We start from the raw sequence: 19,188 nt of genomic DNA, 5'->3' as shown, positions 1-19,188 counted from the left end.
ATAAGCCGATGAGCCCTTGGAGATGGGGAGACCCAATACTCTGCAGCATTTGGGGACCACCTCTGAACTGCCTGATTGCTCTGGCGGCTCCAGGACGGTAAGGGGAGATGGGAGAGGCTGCGGGGCAGAGAGTCAGGCCGACAGGGAAGATTTCTCTCTCTTTCTCAGCCTAGGAGAGGCGAAAAGTCAGTGGCTCACATCAAGTAATTTCACAGCATGGCTGATTAATTAACAGTCATTTGACTTTGATTAAATATTTGGAAGATCTCAGCTTCAGCTGGAGGCAATTCTGACACCCCTGCCCGCCTTGCCCTGCACCTCCTCAGTGGACTTGAAAGACTTCACATGGGATGGGGGAAGAAATGGGGGAATAGCAGCACAAAACTTTGCTCTTAGACAGGTGTGCTACACTGACTGATTTTAATGGGAAGTCCCACAGAATGAAATGTGCCCCCCTGAGAGCAGAATATTATGTGAAAAAGATACTTTCTATTTATTTAGGCTTAAAGAAAGAAGAAGAAAATAAATTCAGAAGGAACTGTTGTAACAAAACTTTTGCTTCTATCAAGCATCAGAATTAGGAGCAACAAATAATAATGCACAAATAGTTAAATAAAGTGGACAGCCAATAAATCGACACAGCAAAAACTGCCCCTTCAGTTACCTCAGTCAAAACCATCTGTCCTGGTTTCAGCTGGGATAGAATTAATTTTCTTCTTAGTAGCTGGTAGAGTGCTGTGTTTTGGATTTAGTATGAGAATGATGTTGATAACACACTGATGTTTTAGTTGTTGCTAAGCAGTGCTCACACCAATCAAGGACTTTTCAGCTTCCCATGCTCTGCCCAATGCAGAAGAAGCTGGGAGGGGGCACAGCCAGGACAGCTGACCCAGACTGGCCAAAGGGCTACTCCATACCACATGGCGTCATGCTCAGTATATAACTGGGGCGAGCTGGCCGGGGGGGGAGCGATCGCTGCTTGGGAACAGGCTGGGCATTGTCAGTGGGTGGTGAGCAATTGTATCGTGTATCACTTGCTTTGTATATTATTATTGTATTATATTATTATTATTATTACTACTACTACTATTCTATTTCATTTTACTTCAATTATTAAACTGTTCTTATCTCAACCCACGAGTTTTTCTGACTTTCACTCTTCCAATTTTCTCCCCCACCCCACCGGGGGGGGGGAGTGAGGGAGAGGCTGTGTGGTGCATAGTTGCTGGCTGGGGTTAAACCATGACACCATCCCTCACAATCATGGATCTCCAGCAGTTTTAGGTTACTGAAGATCAAGAACGTAAAATAATAAAAACTTGCACAATTTAATAGAAAGCGTAGGTAATAAAGCCAGTGCTTTATAATTTGAAATGATCTATTTGTTCCTTTAAATACCAGTGGGCTTGCTCAATGAAGTGGGAATTTAACTGTATACATTAAAAGATTAAAGACCATAAATAAAAAAGTAGCAATTAATTGTGTTGCCTATTTTTTAAAAGGCTGGAGCTTAGTTTTTCACACTCTGGCATTCTATCAAACTCAGCTCCATTACAGATGTCTTAGAGCTGAATTGATGATGATATTCAAAACTAAGGGCATTCTCTGCAGTAGGCCTACCCTGATGAAGGAGCTCGAACATATAGATGGCTTATGTGATTCTATCATTCTTACAGTGTGAATTACAAATGTTAGAAATGTCAGCTTAATGAGTCATGCAGGAGTCTTCAATGTTCTAAGTCACTGGATCCAATTAATTTTTAAGTGTGCCTAAAATGAACAATGAAGACTGAGCAGAAGCAATCCAGTGGTTTCCCCACACTCACTTTTTTACTTCTATTTTATAAGTCGGGCCTAATAATGCTTCCAAATAGCTATCCAAGTCAATTATTAACAATGATTGAGATATCCGAGGAGCTGAAAGTGTGTTCTCTTCAGCCTTTAAATCTGCGATGAAATGATTCCAACTTGCATGAACAAATGAGAAAATGGTGAATGTAGGTGTTAGTGGAAAAAACGGTAATTTTTTCTTTTCTTTATCCCTGTTAATGGTAAAACTAGTCACAGCAGTGACATGAGAAACATATGCATTTTTTAAATATCTCCATGCTATTTGCTTCATTGTACTTGAAAACTGCTTTGGTTTTGTACTATACTTGGCATGATGTAACAGAGTGAATTTTGTTTCTAGTGAATCATGTTTTTATTGAGCACTGTGGGCCAGCGTCATTGGCTGGGATCACAACTATGAAGGCGAAGAGCCGCCCGTTGTTACAGGCAGGTTTTCTAGATTTTTACATAAATAATTTTTACCATAATCCAGATGTTTAGACCATTAAACTCTAGATTATGACTATCTGGTGGCTTTTCTCAGCTGTAGCTCATCTGAAGTTACTGATGTGGAGGCTCCCTTTCCACATGTCAGGACAACACCAGCAAGCAGAGTGTGAATGAAACTCCCACTTCAATGGCCATTAAGGCATGTTACCTGCTGTGGCAGGCCTGTTCTCTAATTTGGGATATGGCTGATGCTGCTTCCCGCCCTCTGCCAACATCCCTTCGTGCACCCTTTGGAGAAGGGTCCCCTGGATGGGTGTCCCAACTTATCTTCCTGGGGATCTGGATTTGCACCAAGAGAAGCGAACGTGAACTGAGGGTGCTGAGGAGCGTACACATTTTGACCCGCCTTGCCAACAACCAGTGTTCTTTGCAAGAGGAGCTGGGCATAGCAGCTTTTCAGACTGATGAAGAAAGACATCCCTGAGCTCACTGGTGAGAGGCTGCGGACACCCTCTCCAGGGACTCTCCTAACTCTCACCGAGGAAAAGCAGCAAACAGCCGAGTGGTGGCAGCAGTGTAAACTGCTTCAGTTTTTCACTCAGTGAACGTGAGCCCCGGAGACCAAGACAGCAAAGGAAAAAAAAGTTTGAGGAGAAGAGGACCAAGTAGCACACTGGGGCTCCCTACACCTACAGGCCCCATGCCTTAGAAACGTTTTTTGGAGCAAGGAAGAATGAAGCACTTGAAATCTTATGCCTGAATGGAAGGTTCAGCTTGATTGAATGGACTTTCGGCAACAGCCATCAGTAGCTTATCAGATTTCATCGATCTTGAGTAATGCTGCTGGTGCCAACACTCTATGACAGCATCACAGAGAAGTGTCGGCGACTCTAGGGCTGATTTTAAACTCTTGTAAATATTGGGCATTTCAAGGCAAGGTTTGGGTTCGGATCTGCTGTCCTAAGAAACCCTTACCTTTTGTTGTGGTGCAGGCAGTTCTAGAGGTATAACCTGAAAACAGAAATTGCCTAAACACGAACACAAAAAGAGAAAAAAAAAAAAAAAGCTATATGCTGCCAGAAAGTGTCAAGAAAATTCTCCACCTGGAATACAAAACTTTGCCTGTGGGGTTGTGTTTTAAGAGCCAAGGGACAAAACTTCAGCTTTCCTGTAAGTTAAAGGAGGTTTAAAATACGGAATGAATGGAAGAAAGAGGAGAATGGCACAAGTATACAAGTGAAACTGCAAAACATGCATGGCTTATTTATGCCACCTACTGGATTTTTTCTGAAATATCGTTTCAAGCTGTTTAGTCGTCACGATCGTGTCTGTCACTCCAGCAAATACTTACGTTTGCATGGGAGGCTACTCGCACAAGCAGACCAGCTTATATCAAGCCGATGACTCACATGAGTAAATGACACATGTGGACTAACATAGCTCCAGGACCAGAGATGGAGGTAGCTGTACACCCGTTTATTCTGCTAACTGGATGGCTGTAGGGCAGCCAAGACACCCAAAGCTGCAGGCAAGCACTAAAGTCCAGCAGTGAGGAGTTTCCCAGCCCCGTCAGTGCCTCAGGGGAACGTGCTGGCACCGTTTCCCTCCTTTGCTTGACTCCCTCTGGCTGCCTTTGATATTTTGTTCTAAATGTGCAGAGTGTTTATGGACACGTTGATGTTTTCAAACAATGCGGACCGGCAGTGTGAATGCTTTATCTTCTGTCCCTCACGACTCCTGCAGCTGAGGCTGTGGTGGGAATCCACAACCAGTCCTGGTGATACACTCTACAAAATGACCTGTGAGAGTCAAAAAGATCTGCTGTGAACAAAGGGGGCACAACCCTCTGGCTTGACACACTGACAGCAAAAAAAATAGTAAACAGAATCGGATCTAGCAGATCTCTGAGATGGACTTAGTAAATGAGTGCAACCCTGCTGACTTCTGTGAAACTAAAGGTCTTCACTTTCCAGGCAATGGTGCCAGAATTGAGTCCTCTTTAATTCGTGACCTCTCTACTGAGATGCTCAGTCATGCCAAATGTGGTGGTGGGGACACGGCTTGCTCACATCTGTCCCTCAAAATGATGATCTTGTAAGCAAATAAAACATTCTGGCAAGGTTCAAGGGATCAGCCAAAGGCATGCATCAGCAAAAGACAGACTGGCACTCACTAACAGACGACATTTTGTACTTTAAAGACTTATGCAAAAAAAGATAAAGCTAAACGATAACTATCAGCTACCTAGAAAAAAAGCAAAGATGTCATTTGATACTTCTTCACTGATCACTAGGGAAGTGATCATCCCCCTGTACTTGGCACTGGTGAGGCCGCATCTCAAATGTTCAGTTTTCGGCCCCTCACTACAAGAAGGACATTGAGATGCTGGAGTGAGTTCAAAGAAGAGCAACGAAGCTGGTGAAGGGTCTAGAGAACAAGTCTCACAAGGAGCGGCTGAGGGAACTGGGGTTGTTTAGTCTGGAGAAAAGGAGGCTGAGGGGAGACCTTATCACTCTACAACTACCTTCTCCCAAGTAACAATTAATAGGACAAGAGGAAACGGCCTCAAGCTGCGCCAGGGGAGGTGTAGGATGGATATTAGGAAAAACTTCTTCACTGAAAGGGTAGTCAGGCACTGGAACAGGCTGCCCAGGGAAGTGGTTGAGCCCCCATCCCTGGAGGTATTTAAAAGAGGTGTAGATGTGGTGCTTAGGGACATGGTTCAGTGGTGGACTTGGCAGTGCTAGGTTAACGGTTGGACGTGATAATCTTAAAGGTCTTTTCCAACCTAAATGATTCTATGATTCTTACGGGTTTTTTTCACCAGAAGCATTAATTACAGTTATTTCCAAAGGTGCTGGCAAACTGCAGTGATGTTTAGTCACTGACATCATCGCTGGGTTCAAATCAGAGACGCCCAGACTTACATTAAATGAATGACTGTGATTTCCTGAAGACTTGCAGTGAGATATTGCTCTGGTTCATGTTAGAACTGCTGGCAGTTTGTAACCATCTCCTGTTCCTTCATGACTCCAACGGATGTCAAATCCAGTAATGTGTTGTCATCCTTACCAAACATCCATTAAAAAAATCTGAGACAAACATTACACGCTAAAACCATACTCAAAGTGCAACTACCTAGCAAAACCAAAGCAATTAATCATTAAAGGATCGACCGTGTACTTGTGTTCATCAGGCATCTAAGTATTTTGGTGGTATTCACCCAGAACACAAAATACTAGGTAGGTACTAGCAACATTAATATTTTGTTCCTCACCACTTGGTTCTGTAACATTATGGATAAAACAGATCTGTGCAGTTAGCCTGAAAAGCAGGAGTAGAAAATACTAGTTATATGAAAGACAGCTGAATTAACGTTCTTCTTGGAACTGTTGCATTTTTGCATCTTGTGATTCGTCTCTGAGCTGTCTGTCCCACTTAGCTCCTAGTGAAAAGTCATATATAAGCAGCTGGTGACTGCTATTATTTCTCCTTTGTCTGTCTTTGCCTGCTTCATGCACTGTGCTTCTCTTCTCTTTTCTCTTTTTTTACTCCTTCCAGTTTTTCTCTTCCTTGTCCTCCTGTCATTTCTGATGTGCTTTTTCTTCTCCTGCCTTTTCATACCTCAGTTTTTTTGTTTTTATTTTATTTTGCCTTTCTTGTTCTTTTGATTTAGCCTCCTTTCATCTCCTTTTTAATTTTTGAAATTGACTTCAAGGCAATTTGCATTCAAACACCCGACAACATCCCTTTGGTGTGCTCAGCCCCGCACAGAACTTCACAAGCAGCAGTTTCGCTTTCAAGACTCGCTCCTACACAGCAGCTTCGGAGCCTGATCAGCGCCCCTACGAGTTGAGAAGATCTCAACTGACTTCTTTCAGGGAGGAATTCCACATTTCAATATAGGAGGCTAAGCATGACTGTCTGCATTGTTCACCTCCTTCAATGTTAGTGGTATACACCGTTAGGTGTATAGGCAAATCATATTTTTGTTCCACTAAACATTGTGTTCATCTTCTCTTTTGCAGGAAAACGTGCAGTTATTGACACCAGGAATGTCAATGCCAGCAAAGTGATGCAAGGGAAAAGTTTCGGTTTCTGCGAGTTCAATGCTTGTCGCACCCCTGCACCAAGCCCACGCAGCTTTTGCTGGTGTCTCACCTGAGGACCATCCGATTGCTTGAGAACAGGGCTTAACAGGAGTATCTTAATGTGGTCTCTCCGGAGGGTGGAAAGAGCCATAAGTGTCTCCTACGTTGTGCCATGAAGGGAAAAGTTCTTTAAATGTAATTTAGTGAATGTTAATGGAAAGCACCAAGCAGCAAGGATCTGGGACTTTCTTCAGGCTGGGATAGGCAATGATTGCTCCCGGCAGGGAGGCTCAGTCTGAGCAGAATTAGCTGGGAGATAGCTGATCTCAAAGAGAGAGAAGCTTTCCTTGGCTAGCAGAAATAAATTTCTACCTACTGTAACTTATTACCATCTGATATGCTGAGTCATGAAGCTGGGGTTATAGAAATCTTTATGCAATCTTTATAAATCAGCCTCACATAATCTCAGGCGCTTTCTGCTTCATCTCTGTTGAGTCACTCATTTGACAGTTGTCATTCATCTTAGATTGAGATGTAATTTAATAGTTTCATTTCAGCATGAAGATAGCGTCATCTAAAGTTGGGCCTGGAAAGATTTAAAGGTGTAACAGAGGAAATATTAATACTGTAAATAATATCTGTGGAGCTGCATAGGTCTATAAATCACATAGTGCCAAGTTGGAAGGGGAGCCTATGTAAAAAAGAAAAGCAAAAGCATCTTCTCCTGCCATCCTCTGCAGAGTATACCCGCTCTAGCCACCCACACCCGCTCCAGGGGCGATGGTTACTGGGTTGTCACCGCAGTCTGTCTGTGTTTGTGGGGATCACCTGCCTGCACAGGTATTGATCGAAGAGTGTTTATACCCATTTGGGGACATGACAGTAAGGTAACCTGCAAAGGAGAGAGGCAGCCCAGCAAGGAGCCAGAGGGCTCACGAAGGAGAGCAGCTGAGCTGCAGCAACTCGGGTGTCCTACGTGGGGGTCACAGCTCTCCCTGGGCCAGGCCACGCTGCTCACCTAACCAGCGCCGGCCTACCCAGCCCGGGGGAACGCAGGGCTCAATACCGGCCTCTCTGGATCCCGGGTTGCTCCCCGGGACCACGGCGGGGGGTCCCCGCCACTGGCGCGGCCTGCGCCGGCCCCTGCGCCGCCAGGCAGGGCCGTGCGGCCGCGGGGCTCGGCGCGGGGCCGCCTCCGGCCGGGGCGGGGGCCGCGCTGTCGTGCCGGGCCCGCAGGCAGCGCGGCTGAGCCCGGCCCGCGAATGCCTCCAGCACGCAGCCGGGGGTCTGGAGCAGCCCCGGGCCAGCACCCACCGCCCCGCCGCCCACCCGACGGGCGGCCGCCGCGGGCCGGGCCGGGCCGGGCGGGAGGGAGGAGCGGGGAGGGAGGGGTGGCCGCTCCCCCACCCCCGGCGCCTGCCCCGCGGGGGAGAGAGGCCTTCGCGGCCGCAGGGACCGGCGGGGGGGGCCGCGGCGGGAGGGGCGACGCCGGGCTGCCGCCGCCCGCCAAAACGCGCGGGGCGGCGGGACGCGACGGGACGGGACGGGACGGGACGGGACGGGGCAGGGCAGGGCAGAGCCGCGCCGACCCCTCGCCCGGCTGCCCCCAGCCCGCCGCGATGCCCAGTGACTCCCCGGCCTTCAGCAAGCCCTCGGACGCCGCGGGGCCGGGGGAGAAGGCGGGCGGCTTCGGGAAGGCGGCGGCCCTCATGGCGGCCGCCCCGGCGGACGGGGTGGCCGCCGCCGCGGCGGGGAAGAAGCCGCCGCGTCTGCCCAAGTGTGCCCGCTGCCGCAACCACGGCTACTCCTCGCCGCTGAAGGGGCACAAGCGGTTCTGCATGTGGCGGGACTGCCAGTGCAAGAAGTGCAGCCTGATCGCCGAGCGGCAGCGGGTGATGGCAGCGCAGGTGAGCCCCGCGGGGCGGCCCCCCGCCGGCCGCCGCCGCCGCCTCGGCGGGGTCTGCCCGGGCCGGGCCGTCTGCCGGCGGCCGGGCCGTTCCCCCGCGCCCGGTGGGGCTGTCGTGCCCGCCGGAGCCAGGCGGTCGCGCCGCGCCGGGACAGCGCGGCCGCGGGGGAGCCTCGCCCCGGGCTGGAGTGAGGCCGCCGTCCTCCTAAACTAGTGAGGCTCCCCGCTGTCTTACGTTAATTTTTTTTCTGTTTTGCATCAAACCAGGCGATGCCCGGAGGCGGGTAGGGTTAGGTCGCGGCGGGGAGCGCTGGGCGGCTGGGCGCCCCGGACGCCGGCGGGCACCGCCGCATGAAAGCGGGCAAAGCCGCAGCGTGCCGGCGGTCCCCAAGGGCCCGGATCTGCTCTAAAACCTCCGGGGTGGGGTGGGGTGGGGGGGGAAGACTTCTAGTTAACGTCAAATTGCCGCTTTTCAACTTGTTTTTGACTAGATCATGAATAATCTAGCCCGCTAATTGGTTAGCGGGAATATTTTCCGCCGGTGGTGTCAGATTCGGTGTATCTGCCTTTCCTGATGCTAGGGGGCTTTAGTCGAGTGCCTTTCTAAAAAGACTTCTTTATTTAATGGCGTTGTTCCTGATTTTGCATAGAGCAGCTCTGTAAGTAGCTGCGTACCTGGGCCATCTCAAATCTGAGCGGGGACGCAGTAGTGTCCGCTGAGACATGACGCTGTGCCCAGTTCTGTGTAGGAATAACTTTTTTCGTTAGGTCGTACCGCTGAAGTCACAGCTCTTTGGCAAAGTAAATGACCGCTGTATTAGTCCTTGTGATCCTTACCTTGAAAACTTCGTTAAGAGGAGCCCTGGGAGTGTAAAGGCTACTAGCGTGCTTGAGCTCTGGCTGGGGCTCCACCTTCTCCTTGGTGCAAATAGTCCCTTGCAGACAAATTAACGGGAAGGTGTTAGGACTGCTGGTGCAAGTAAAGGCAGCGGTATCAGACCTGCCGACCCAGTTTGCAACTAACGTGCGCTTAGAGCTTCGCGATCCCACATGAAATGAACCGTCCCGCTGACAGATTTTTAAAAACCTTAGCAGACCTGGATGAAATCCTTCCCCACTTTAATTATTCAGTACGGGTATACTAAACGTCCTCTGAACCCACGGGGAGCTTTCGTTCATTTAAATAATTCCTCCTTGTCGGTGGCATGGCAGTCCAGAAATTGTTATTACACCCAAGTTACGTGCGCTTTCTCTGCCCGGTGTGAACCACAGAATAATGAACGCGGATCCCTTTGCTGCCTGCCTCGGGGGAGGGAGCACGAAATGGGGTGTTGCCCGTGCAAGTGTCCCCTTCTGCACAGGCTGTTCTGCTGTCCAGCAGCTTCGGTCGGGCGGTGGATGCCTCCTGCTAGTGGGGCCTGGCGGTGGCCCTCCGGGGGGTTTTCTCTTCCCTGCCTAGTGTTTGAAAGTGGCTTTGAAAGCCTCCCTCACTGAACCTTATCTGTGTAGGAGTTACACATTGAAAGTCTGTCTTTCCCCCTTTTGATATATTTCTGCAATAAGCCCCTTGGCGCTGGTGGAATTTTGCAGGTCAAGGTTGTTGGCTTGTGAAGTCAAAGTTACCCCTGGTGTTTGCAAGTCTACACCCCCTGTTTGGGATGTCTCTATTGCAAGAGCTATTATTATTTTCTCTAATGGTATTATGCATCTGTATTGGAAAAATGTTGCTGTTGAACATGGAAATGGAGGGCAATCCTGTCCAAGTTACCCAGGAGTATTTCCAGGAAGAAAAGCCCACGATCCCAGTCTGTAATCTGGGACAAATTTCTGAGGTTCAAATACAGATGCAAATCAGTCACCTGGCAAGTTGCAGGGTAGGTGGTTGTGAAGCCCCCAGCATCGTGTTTACTGCCTGGACAACGCGTCATGCTTGGCACGGGAGGATGGCTGCGCAGCATTGATCTGCCAGTTCAGATGACACAGAAGGGGTCCTCTCTGTCTTCAGTAAGCAGTGAATTTGGTTGGTTTGCACCCGTGTCCAGACTGCATAGTGCCTGTGGGCTTTGCCAGTGCCAGCTAAGCTATGGAATAACATCAGTGTTGGGAAAGAAATGGGGAGCTCCCGCTGCTCCAGGCCTGGCCAGCTGTCTGCTGCGTGTGACACTGGCTGAGATGCTCACAGGATGGTTCCCTACATTTGCCGTGCTTCTGACACGATAGCTCTCTGTGTACAGTGTACTGTGCGCTGAAATTCCCTTGAAGGGATAGATTTCCAGCAAAGAGCCAGCAAGGGAGCCCAGCAAGCTTGGACAGAGTAGCAGACTGCAGGTATCAGCCCTCATAAAGACATGCTTTATATTGATGAAGAGACACAGCAGAGCCTTGCAAGCAAATGAGTTTCTTATCCTCAGCAGCTGTGTATCAGCAGAGAGGAGGGTAGTGACCCTCTATGCCTTTCATGGTATGCTTTGCCCAAGCACAACTGTGTCAGGTAAATACCGTCAGCTTTAATGTCTTCATGTGGCCTTGTTGGAGGTAGATGTATATAGCACCAGCATTTCATAGGTTTGTGCATATATGTTTGGACAGAAAAAAACAGTTTAGCTTTATAACTACTTCTATATCCTTCTCTTCCCACTGGCTGGATCGTGATGTAAGCACTGCAGAGAGTACCAAGAGGAAAAAACAGCCTCGAGTTCAAGTCTCTCACTGTTGCCATTATAAACTGTGCTCAAGCCAGAGAGCATGCCCTACATCTGTCTTCTTGTCCCCAGGTTGCACTGAGAAGGCAGCAAGCTCAGGAAGAGGAACTGGGAATCAGCCACCCGGTGCCCCTGCCCAGTGCCCCTGAGACGTTTGCTAAGAAGAGCAGTGGTGGCAGCTCTTGTCTTCTGTTGGAAAACAGCAGCCCTACGCACTCGACGAGTACAACCGTGACAGCAGCTAGCACACCATCAGGTAAAGTGCTGGGAGAGCGATGCTCGCTGCTTGGGGCAAGGGCTGATGTTCCTTACACCTGCCTGCTGTTGCGCCTCTTCTCCTGCCCGCAGCGGCGGGCTTGTCGAGTCCCTTCTCCAAGAACGGTGTTGCGCTGTTGGTATGGTTAGCAAAAGGGAAGAACCCAGGATCAGTCTTTCATATTTTAATTGGCTATTTTTACTTGAAAATCAAAATAAGTTTGGTATAGACTGGCACTGTAATTGAATTCAATAGGGTGTATACCTGCAAGTAGAGATTTATGAGGAGCTTTTCTCCTTTCTCCCAACATATGTGCTCCTGCCACAGTCCTGGCAACTGCATGTTGGCTGGCTGTGTATCTTCTTCAAAATTGGGGAGTTTTCAGCATTGTATAGGAGCCAAGTGTGTAGGTAATGTTATTGACCCCAGCAGCAGAGAGCTGCCCACCTTATGTGACTTGATGTGGTGGTACATCTCTTCTGTGTGGCCAGGTGTTCTGTGTGGCCAGGTGTGATGAACTATGAAAGACTGACACAGTCCTTCCACTCTACTACACCTTACTGTATTGCATATAAAAACGAAAACCAACCAAAACCAAAAAACAAGCAATATTTGTCTGCAGATTCAGTAAAACCATGGCTAAGCACAACGGGGACTCAAAGGTGCTGAACTGAAGACTCTAGACAAAATGCTTTTTCTTGTGCAGAGCTTATGCCTGACAAATACAGCAATTGAAAATGTATAAAAATGAAACTGATGTAATTGTTTTCTGCTGTGTAGACAGAAAAAAGAAAAAAGAAAACAAACATAGAGGAAAGAAGAAGGAAATTTCATTCATTTTTAATCATCTGTGCTGATGTCAATAATACAGGTGAATATACTTCCTGGTTAAAAAGATGCTTCTAAAATGGACAATGCCTTGCATTAACTGATAAAAGGACAGTGCCTATGTGTCTCTGTCAAACGACATCACTTTGTTTTGCAGGCCATTTAAAGCCTTGTCAGATGGATTTGTTGCATCCATTGCAGACAGGCAGTTTCAGACCAATGTGGAGGAATTTCTTTGGGAAGCTTTTAGAAGAAGTGGTTGATAAAACAATAAATAGCTTTTTATTAGCTTTTTTGTTTTCATTATTGCAGTCATGTTAGTGTCACCTTTGAATTGACGCAATTACTCCTTTCATATTTGGATGACTGCATGCTTTGTCTATAGACATGGAAAAAGCTAGCTAAAGATTAAAGTAGTATATTCAGTAATGTATAGAGATTGTATGTAACTCAGGAGAACAAGAAAACCTTTGCTTGTACAGAAAGGCCAAAAAATGAAATTGTCTTACTGTCAGCAAAATTTGCATAAGCTTTGATCTCAGTGTTTTTAAGATGTCAGTGGAGGTATTTAATTTATTAATCCTACTTTAATAATTTCTTATTAATAAAATTAAATTACGGTCTTTCAATGAAAAGCATTCATTAAACAAGCTTAAGGCAATTCACATGCTTGTATAAAGACTTGAAAACATGAAAATGCCTAATTGTAAGGTAATATGAATTGTTTGAAAATTTTTGGTCAGAGCAGTTGTAAATGGTTTGCAGTCATCTTTCTTAGAGTGGATTTTTCTTTGTAAGCAATTCAAATACATTGTTTCTCAAGAATTTTACTAAATAACTGTGAGGGTGACAACATTTAAAATACACAGCTTCATCTCCAGGCAGAAGATGTGATTCCAGCCAAGAATCGAGAGAGGGTCAGCTTTGTTCATCAGAAATGGAGCAATCTGGGAATGAATAGTAAATTGGGATCATAATTTTGTTTTGAGGCACCTAAGTAGCAACAGAAATTCATGCTTAGCTCGAAAGCAACTGCACTGCATAAAGTTCTGTCTCAAATAATTTTCGTCGGTTCATCTGTTGAACGCAGTGTAAGTGCTGATGGGTATGGATTTAACACCACCAGTGACTGCCTGCTGCCTTTGAAGCTGCAGAAGGTGCTCTGTGTTCAGCCAGACCCCTAGGGTGGCTTCATCAGATGTCAGAGTACAGCCTTCACCCTGGAGAGTCTGACTTTTCAGTGAGGAATACTCCTTAAATATTCAGATGCTTTCTTTTTTAAGCATATAAAGGTCTTTTGTTAGGTAAGAAACAGCCAGGTGTGATGTGACATGAAGTTCTTGTTTTAGGTGTCAAGTTGTTTCAGGACCAGGTACTCGAAGGGTTCTTGCATTGCTGTTCTATCATTTTACTGGTACCCTCAACTGCAAGCAGAATGAGAGACCCTGTCGGAGCAAGTGTCCCAGTGTCTCAGTTTGGTAGGCTGAGATGCTGATCTTGCAGGAATTTACAGTGAAACCCTTCGTGGCAGGGGAAGTCAGCAGCTCCCTGCAAGCCCCAGGGGAGCCAGTGGCTCCTGGGAGTGCAGCGTGCCCTGTACGACATGCATTAGACTGGGCCAGAGATGGTTTTGACAGTGGTAATTCTGTTCCTTCTGTAAGTTTTTGGCTTCACAAGAGCAGTTTTTCTTTTGGACTCCCCATCACGCAGAGCGTTGTTTGCCAGCAGAGGAGTAATGTGTGAAGGAGTCACACAAATCAGACATAGTGCCAGAGAGAGAGTCTTTCCTCGCTGTATCCATTTTATTGGCAGATCAGAAATATTGTGACACCTGGAGAGACCAGAGACAATTTTTCAGGTCCCTTCATGACATGCTGTTTTTGAAAAGGGGAAAAATGAGTTATCATGGTCATAGTGTATGGGTTTGTGCATTTACCATCTGAAGCTTGGAAACGGTGTTTACTTTGGATGGAGCGTATCTTCCTCACTCAAGAGCAAACTGGGAGTTTGCAGGGTAGTTGGAAGGGAGCAGACCATGGTCACAGGGCATTAACAGAACGTCTTGCAAACAGATTTTGTAGTTTCTGTGCATTTTCCCTTAAAGTTGCAGGTGGTTGAGAGCAAGGCCATTTAATTGTACAGAGCAGCAAAAAGTTGAGATCCTAGGGCATCTAAAGTAATTGTGCTTCCCTCTCTAGGGTAAGTACATCTTGTCAGGTTAACTAGTGTGCAAAACTCAGGGAAAGACTATGATGAGGCATTTAAAACATGCCTTTCAGACATATGGTTTTTAAAACCTGGGTTCTTCCCTGTTCCGTGTCAGTTTGGTACCTCTGCCATTTTAATATTTAGAAATCCCTGAGGGATGGCTCATACTAAAGGCCTTCCTTTAGTGCAGTGCAGGCCTTCCTTAGACGGTGCATTTCACTTTTCCTCCATGTTATTTGGTCCTCGTCACAAACTAAGGGTCATGTTTGGCATTTGGTGGATAGGGTGGAGTGGCGGCAACATACCTCACCTGATGGCTGGAAAGGTGGTTTAAAGCACCCCTTCTTTCTGCTGCTCTGTGCTCATGTTGGCCCAACTTAGAAGCATCCAGTATAGATGGGATTACCGTATGGTGCTGAACGCCAGCTCCTGCGTGCTGCGGTGGTCAATTTCCCATTGGCTTTGCAATGACCATTAATAACAGCGTTGTTCAGGTGCCTTTGTAGTCTCACTGGTTGAAAAGTTAAACATGTCATTGTCAGCAATTGTGAGTAATAAGCTTGCGCTTGTTGTTTCCTTTTGCAACATTTATTATGCGTGACGGAAACAAAATACTGTTCTTTTTATATTTCTCTAAGTAGGTGCTGCCTTCACTTTGAAACTCTTTGAGGAACAGATGGGTTTTTATCTGCTCATAAATACGGACTGTAGTGGGGTCAGCAGTAATACTATGCCTAATGACTGATAGTACTGAGATCCCTTTGAACTTGCAGTGCCCCAGATGCCTCTGAAAACCCTACCTTGCCTTCTTTACTCTTCCTTTGCTTTTTTGAGATTATCTTTTGCATTGACCTTTTCTACGACACTGTACTGTGATTTCAAAAACTGATGCCGTGACCTTGCAGATGTTGTGCTGCGTAGGTAATGAGGTAAAAAAATAAGTTGTTATAATAGGAAGATATGGCCTGGTTTTAAAAAACAGTGAGACATTTTCTTTTTGAAAGAAAATCCTTTGAAGTCTTTACCGTATAGTGTCATACGCTGTCAGAATTTTGGTTTTGTCAAAAAAGTCTCATTCTAGTCAACTGATGGGCAGCATGAGGAAGCTGCCACAGATGTTTCACCGTGAGAGTGCTTAAGCAGTGGAACAGGTTGCCCAGAGAGGTTGTGGAGCCTCCGTCCTTGGGTGGTGCGTGAGCAACATGATCCAACTGTGAAGCTGGCCTTGCTTTGAGCAGAGTTTGGGCCAGCTGGCCTGCGGAGGTCCTTTCCAAACTAAACTGTTCTGTGAATCTATGAATTGCCTGCTTTTTTGTATTAAGTCAATGTACTGAAATTTGAAATTCAGCCAGCTTCAATACTGATCAGCATTTGCAAGCCTGGGGAAGAAATCCTGACTCTCTTGAGCTAAAAACACTTGATGACTAAATCTACGGTAGATTTCAACAGAAAATTAGCATCATGGTGGTTGACACGTGGTGGAGAGGATTGCTGGTTCAGATGGCAGCAGCCTCAGCAGGGCTGAGCAGCAAGGAGAAGGAGGAATTACCTGCTTTGCCTGCCTGTGCCAGGTCTGATGTGATGGCTGCATGTCCTCAGAGGTCTTGGTGGGTTTGTAGTGGTTACTGGTACATCATCCTGCTCTTTCCTTTTGTCTTTGTGTCCTCCTTGCTTTCTGATGATTTTCTCCTGCTGCACCCACTACTGCTTCTTCACCAGTTTTAGTTGCTGGCTGCCTCCTGGTCACGCCAACTCTCCTTCGATACCGAGAGCAAAGCAGTGCCATCCATTGCTCCCTGGTGCTTCTCCCACGGCCAACGAATGTCTGTTCTGCAGAAAAGAGCGTAGTTGAACATGATGTGTCTTTACTGGATTGTAACAGCTACATCCTTCACCTGTGACTAACTACTACCTTTCCATCCATGATCATCTGTTTTTTTCCAGTTGGTTGCAGTTAAGATGAGAGAAAAAGAATCACACTTGCATATGTCTCTTGTAAGAGTTTGTGAACTGTCTCACCTCTCTTGCATTGGCATTATTTCCACAGCACAAGTTAGACTTCGTCTTGGGAAGCAGTTGCTGGAGATGATCTTCTGCCTGTATGGTGATTTTCTCAGTTGCTAAATGTCTTTCAAGCTGGACTAAGTAAATGTTCAGGAATTATTTCTCTTTGAACAATCTTTCCTTGGTTTAGGATAAAACTTTATCCTAATAGGCTTTTTTAATTTCTGTCTGATACAACTGTGTGATGAACGAAGCACTCCGCAGTGTGGTGGCTATGGCTTTGTAATTTTCAGTTCCTACCGAAATCACGTGCGTTTTGCTCAGAGTTATTTAAAAAGGCATTGCTTGCGAAGCAAGGGGGGTGTTTCTGCCTCTCTCCGCTGCTTTCGTTTCGCCGTACTTGGGAACACTGCAAAGGAGTTTTGAGCATCTCATTATAAAAGGACATAGATAAATCTGAAAGGATAGAGGGAAGGGTGACAAAAATGATGTACGGCTTGTAGAAAAGGAGACTAAGGGTGGATATAACAGTCTATAAATATTTGAGAGGTAATAATATGGAGGAGGGGGAGGGATTATTTACAGTGCTTGAGACAGCATAACAAGGAGCAACGGCTTGAAACTAAAAAAGACAAAATTAAATTAGACAGTAGACACTTTTTCTCCTAACTAGAAGTGCAATTAGCAATGGAGTGACCTGCATAAGGACAAGGGGGTAAGTGAAGCATAATCAGGAGAGGTGTTTAAGAGTGTGTTAGATTACGATCTCAAGTGATTAATATGGGGGTAAACTCTGATCAATGTGCAGGTTAAACTAGATGACGGAAATCTCCTGCAGCTTTGTCATCTCCTATATGATTCATTGCCTCTGGCCATTGTTTGACTGTGTTAAATAAATCATAATGTTAGAGGGTTCTGCATCCCTGAGTAGATGTTTCCAGTTAATTCTCCAGTTCTGGAGCCTGCAGCTTGCAAAGCTTGCACTTTCCCTGCTCCTCCTTTCAAGCAATATTCGTTCCTCGTCTTTGCAGCTTCGTGTGTGTGTGTAGGTGCCTGTGTTTTATCTGAGCTAATGTCTGAAGTGCTGTATATGTTTATTCAGTGAGGCACAGACTCTGTCAAAAATGTGGTATTTCTGTAGTGTTGGTGAAACGGGTAGAACTAGTGGCAATAAGTCTCTAAATGAAGAAGTTTTATGTTTCCTTTCAGGCTTTCAATCCTGTCTGAAGCTTCAGTGGAAGTGTAAAAATAAATAGTGGAGTAAAAAGATTTGGAAAACCTCAGAGAAGATTGCTTTTCCTTTTCTGTGCAAGTGGTACTGCGGGGCTTGTCCAGGACTGTCTTCACCAGAGGCAGGGGCTGGGGAGAGCTTTCTGCAGCGTGTCGGGGAAGCAGGGGTGCTGGGGGACCAGCCGTGACCTACCCAGACCCGCTTACTTCGGGAGAGAAGGGCTGCTTGGCCCCCAGGCTTCTGTGACCGCCTTTTGGCCAGAGGGGTGGAGGTGAAAACCCACAGGCAGCTCAGCAGGTATTTCCATCCTTCTCTCATGTTTCAGAAGAGCTTTTTTTCCCTAAAGAATTGGGAGTAGGTTGCTTCATTTGGGTTTGGGGTTTTGGTTTTTTTCTCATTTTGCAAAATCTTTCACCCTAGGGCATCTGTGTTTGCAGCTTCTTTCTGTCTGACTTTTCTCACACCAGGTGAGGTCTCCAGGTGTAGAGCTACTGGTTAGAGCAAGGTCCCTGCCAGGCGGCGTTTGCTGTGTGCTGAACCGACTTTACCATGTAAGCTGTCGTAGCACTGAGGTGCTCGGGGTTTCTCTTCCCACCGAAGGCCAGCGGGGCTGGTGGGCAGCCCCTATTATTCTTTGTGCCTTGGAAGCTCTTCTCCGTCACGCTGGCATTTGCATATGTGCATTCACGTTTAGAGGGTTATCTGTGCTGGCTTGTGCTTTCCGTTTGTCATTATGAGCACTGCGATAAGGAATGGAGCAGGAGCAGAAGATGTACTAAGAATTTTCTACCCGTGGGCACATTATTACACTATCTGCAGCTAGCCTCTTGTTCCTTTCTGTGTCCTTGAAACAGTTACTACGACTTATCTGAATGTGTGGGGCTTTCTTTTTGTTTTTAGAAAAGATAGAAGTGGGGAGTGAAGGAGTACTGCACGCTTCCTTAACTGAGCACTGTGATTTCTTGCTTTTTCTTTTTTTCACATGCTTCCTTACACCTTGAAGACTGCTTTCGTTTGCTTTATTTATCAACTAACTTCCTAATTCAGCCTGTTGGCCCATTTTCAGTAGATTTGTCACTTAATGACGTGGGGACTAAAATGCAGTTTTGAAGGTTTCTTTTGTAGGACTGGTTTTTCATATGCTGCTTCTAATTCCTATTTTTTTTTCCTTTTTCTGAACTTTGCTAAACTTTCTCCTGGATTTGAGTACCTGCTAGTCTTAGAGTTGTGAATAGCTCAGTTATTTAAGTACGAACATCGTTCATGCACTTCTGTCCTGTGTTTTCTCGAAGAGCTTGCAGAGAGTCAGTTAAGCACTGAGCTTCTCTTCCTTTGCAATGAGATTGGATGCCTAATTATTTTATGATTTTTTTTTTTCAATTCCTGTCTCTAGTCTCTATTCATACTATTTCTATCGCTTACAGTATAGGCCACCATTTGCTGACTTGGATGCCTACCGTGATGGGCACAACTGAACCTCAGCTGATGTAAGCCACTGTAGTTCCAGTTGCCGTGCATTTCTTTCTATGAGTTGTGCATGAACGAAATTCATTAGTGATCAATTTGCATTTGCACGGAAGCAGATTTTATGAGTGCAGATGTCGTTGCATCCATGCAACGCTGGCGATCATGTACAAAAGTGATGCACCTGCATGTGATTTTTGCTCACTTGCCCAGGCCCA

General features: G+C 46.4%; 1 protein-coding gene across 3 annotated transcripts in view; it reads left to right on the top strand.

Annotated features, from left to right (window-relative positions):
• The first annotated feature begins 7,990 nt into the window (after nt 1-7,990).
• The window catches only part of DMRT1 (doublesex and mab-3 related transcription factor 1), a 60,093-nt gene continuing 48,895 nt past the window's right edge, over nt 7,991-19,188 (top strand). Inside the window, exons 1-2 of one of the 3 annotated variants that reach the window (XM_087741656.1) lie at nt 7,991-8,278; nt 11,052-11,235. In XM_087741656.1, coding sequence (XP_087597782.1) covers nt 7,991-8,278; nt 11,052-11,235 — 472 coding nt within the window. Of the gene's footprint in view, nt 8,279-11,051; nt 11,241-19,188 lie in introns of all 3 variants that reach the window. The other 2 variants (XM_087741657.1, XM_087741658.1) reach the window with 2 other exon arrangements.

The sequence above is a fragment of the Nipponia nippon genome, unplaced genomic scaffold (genome assembly GCF_047370975.1).
Source record: "Nipponia nippon isolate SJK-2023a ecotype South Korea unplaced genomic scaffold, ASM4737097v1 scaffold_8, whole genome shotgun sequence".
In the NCBI taxonomy this organism is placed as follows: domain Eukaryota; kingdom Metazoa; phylum Chordata; class Aves; order Pelecaniformes; family Threskiornithidae; genus Nipponia; species Nipponia nippon.
The sequence above is the reverse complement of the archived record's forward strand: the minus strand, read 5'-3'. Positions and strand labels throughout refer to the sequence as shown.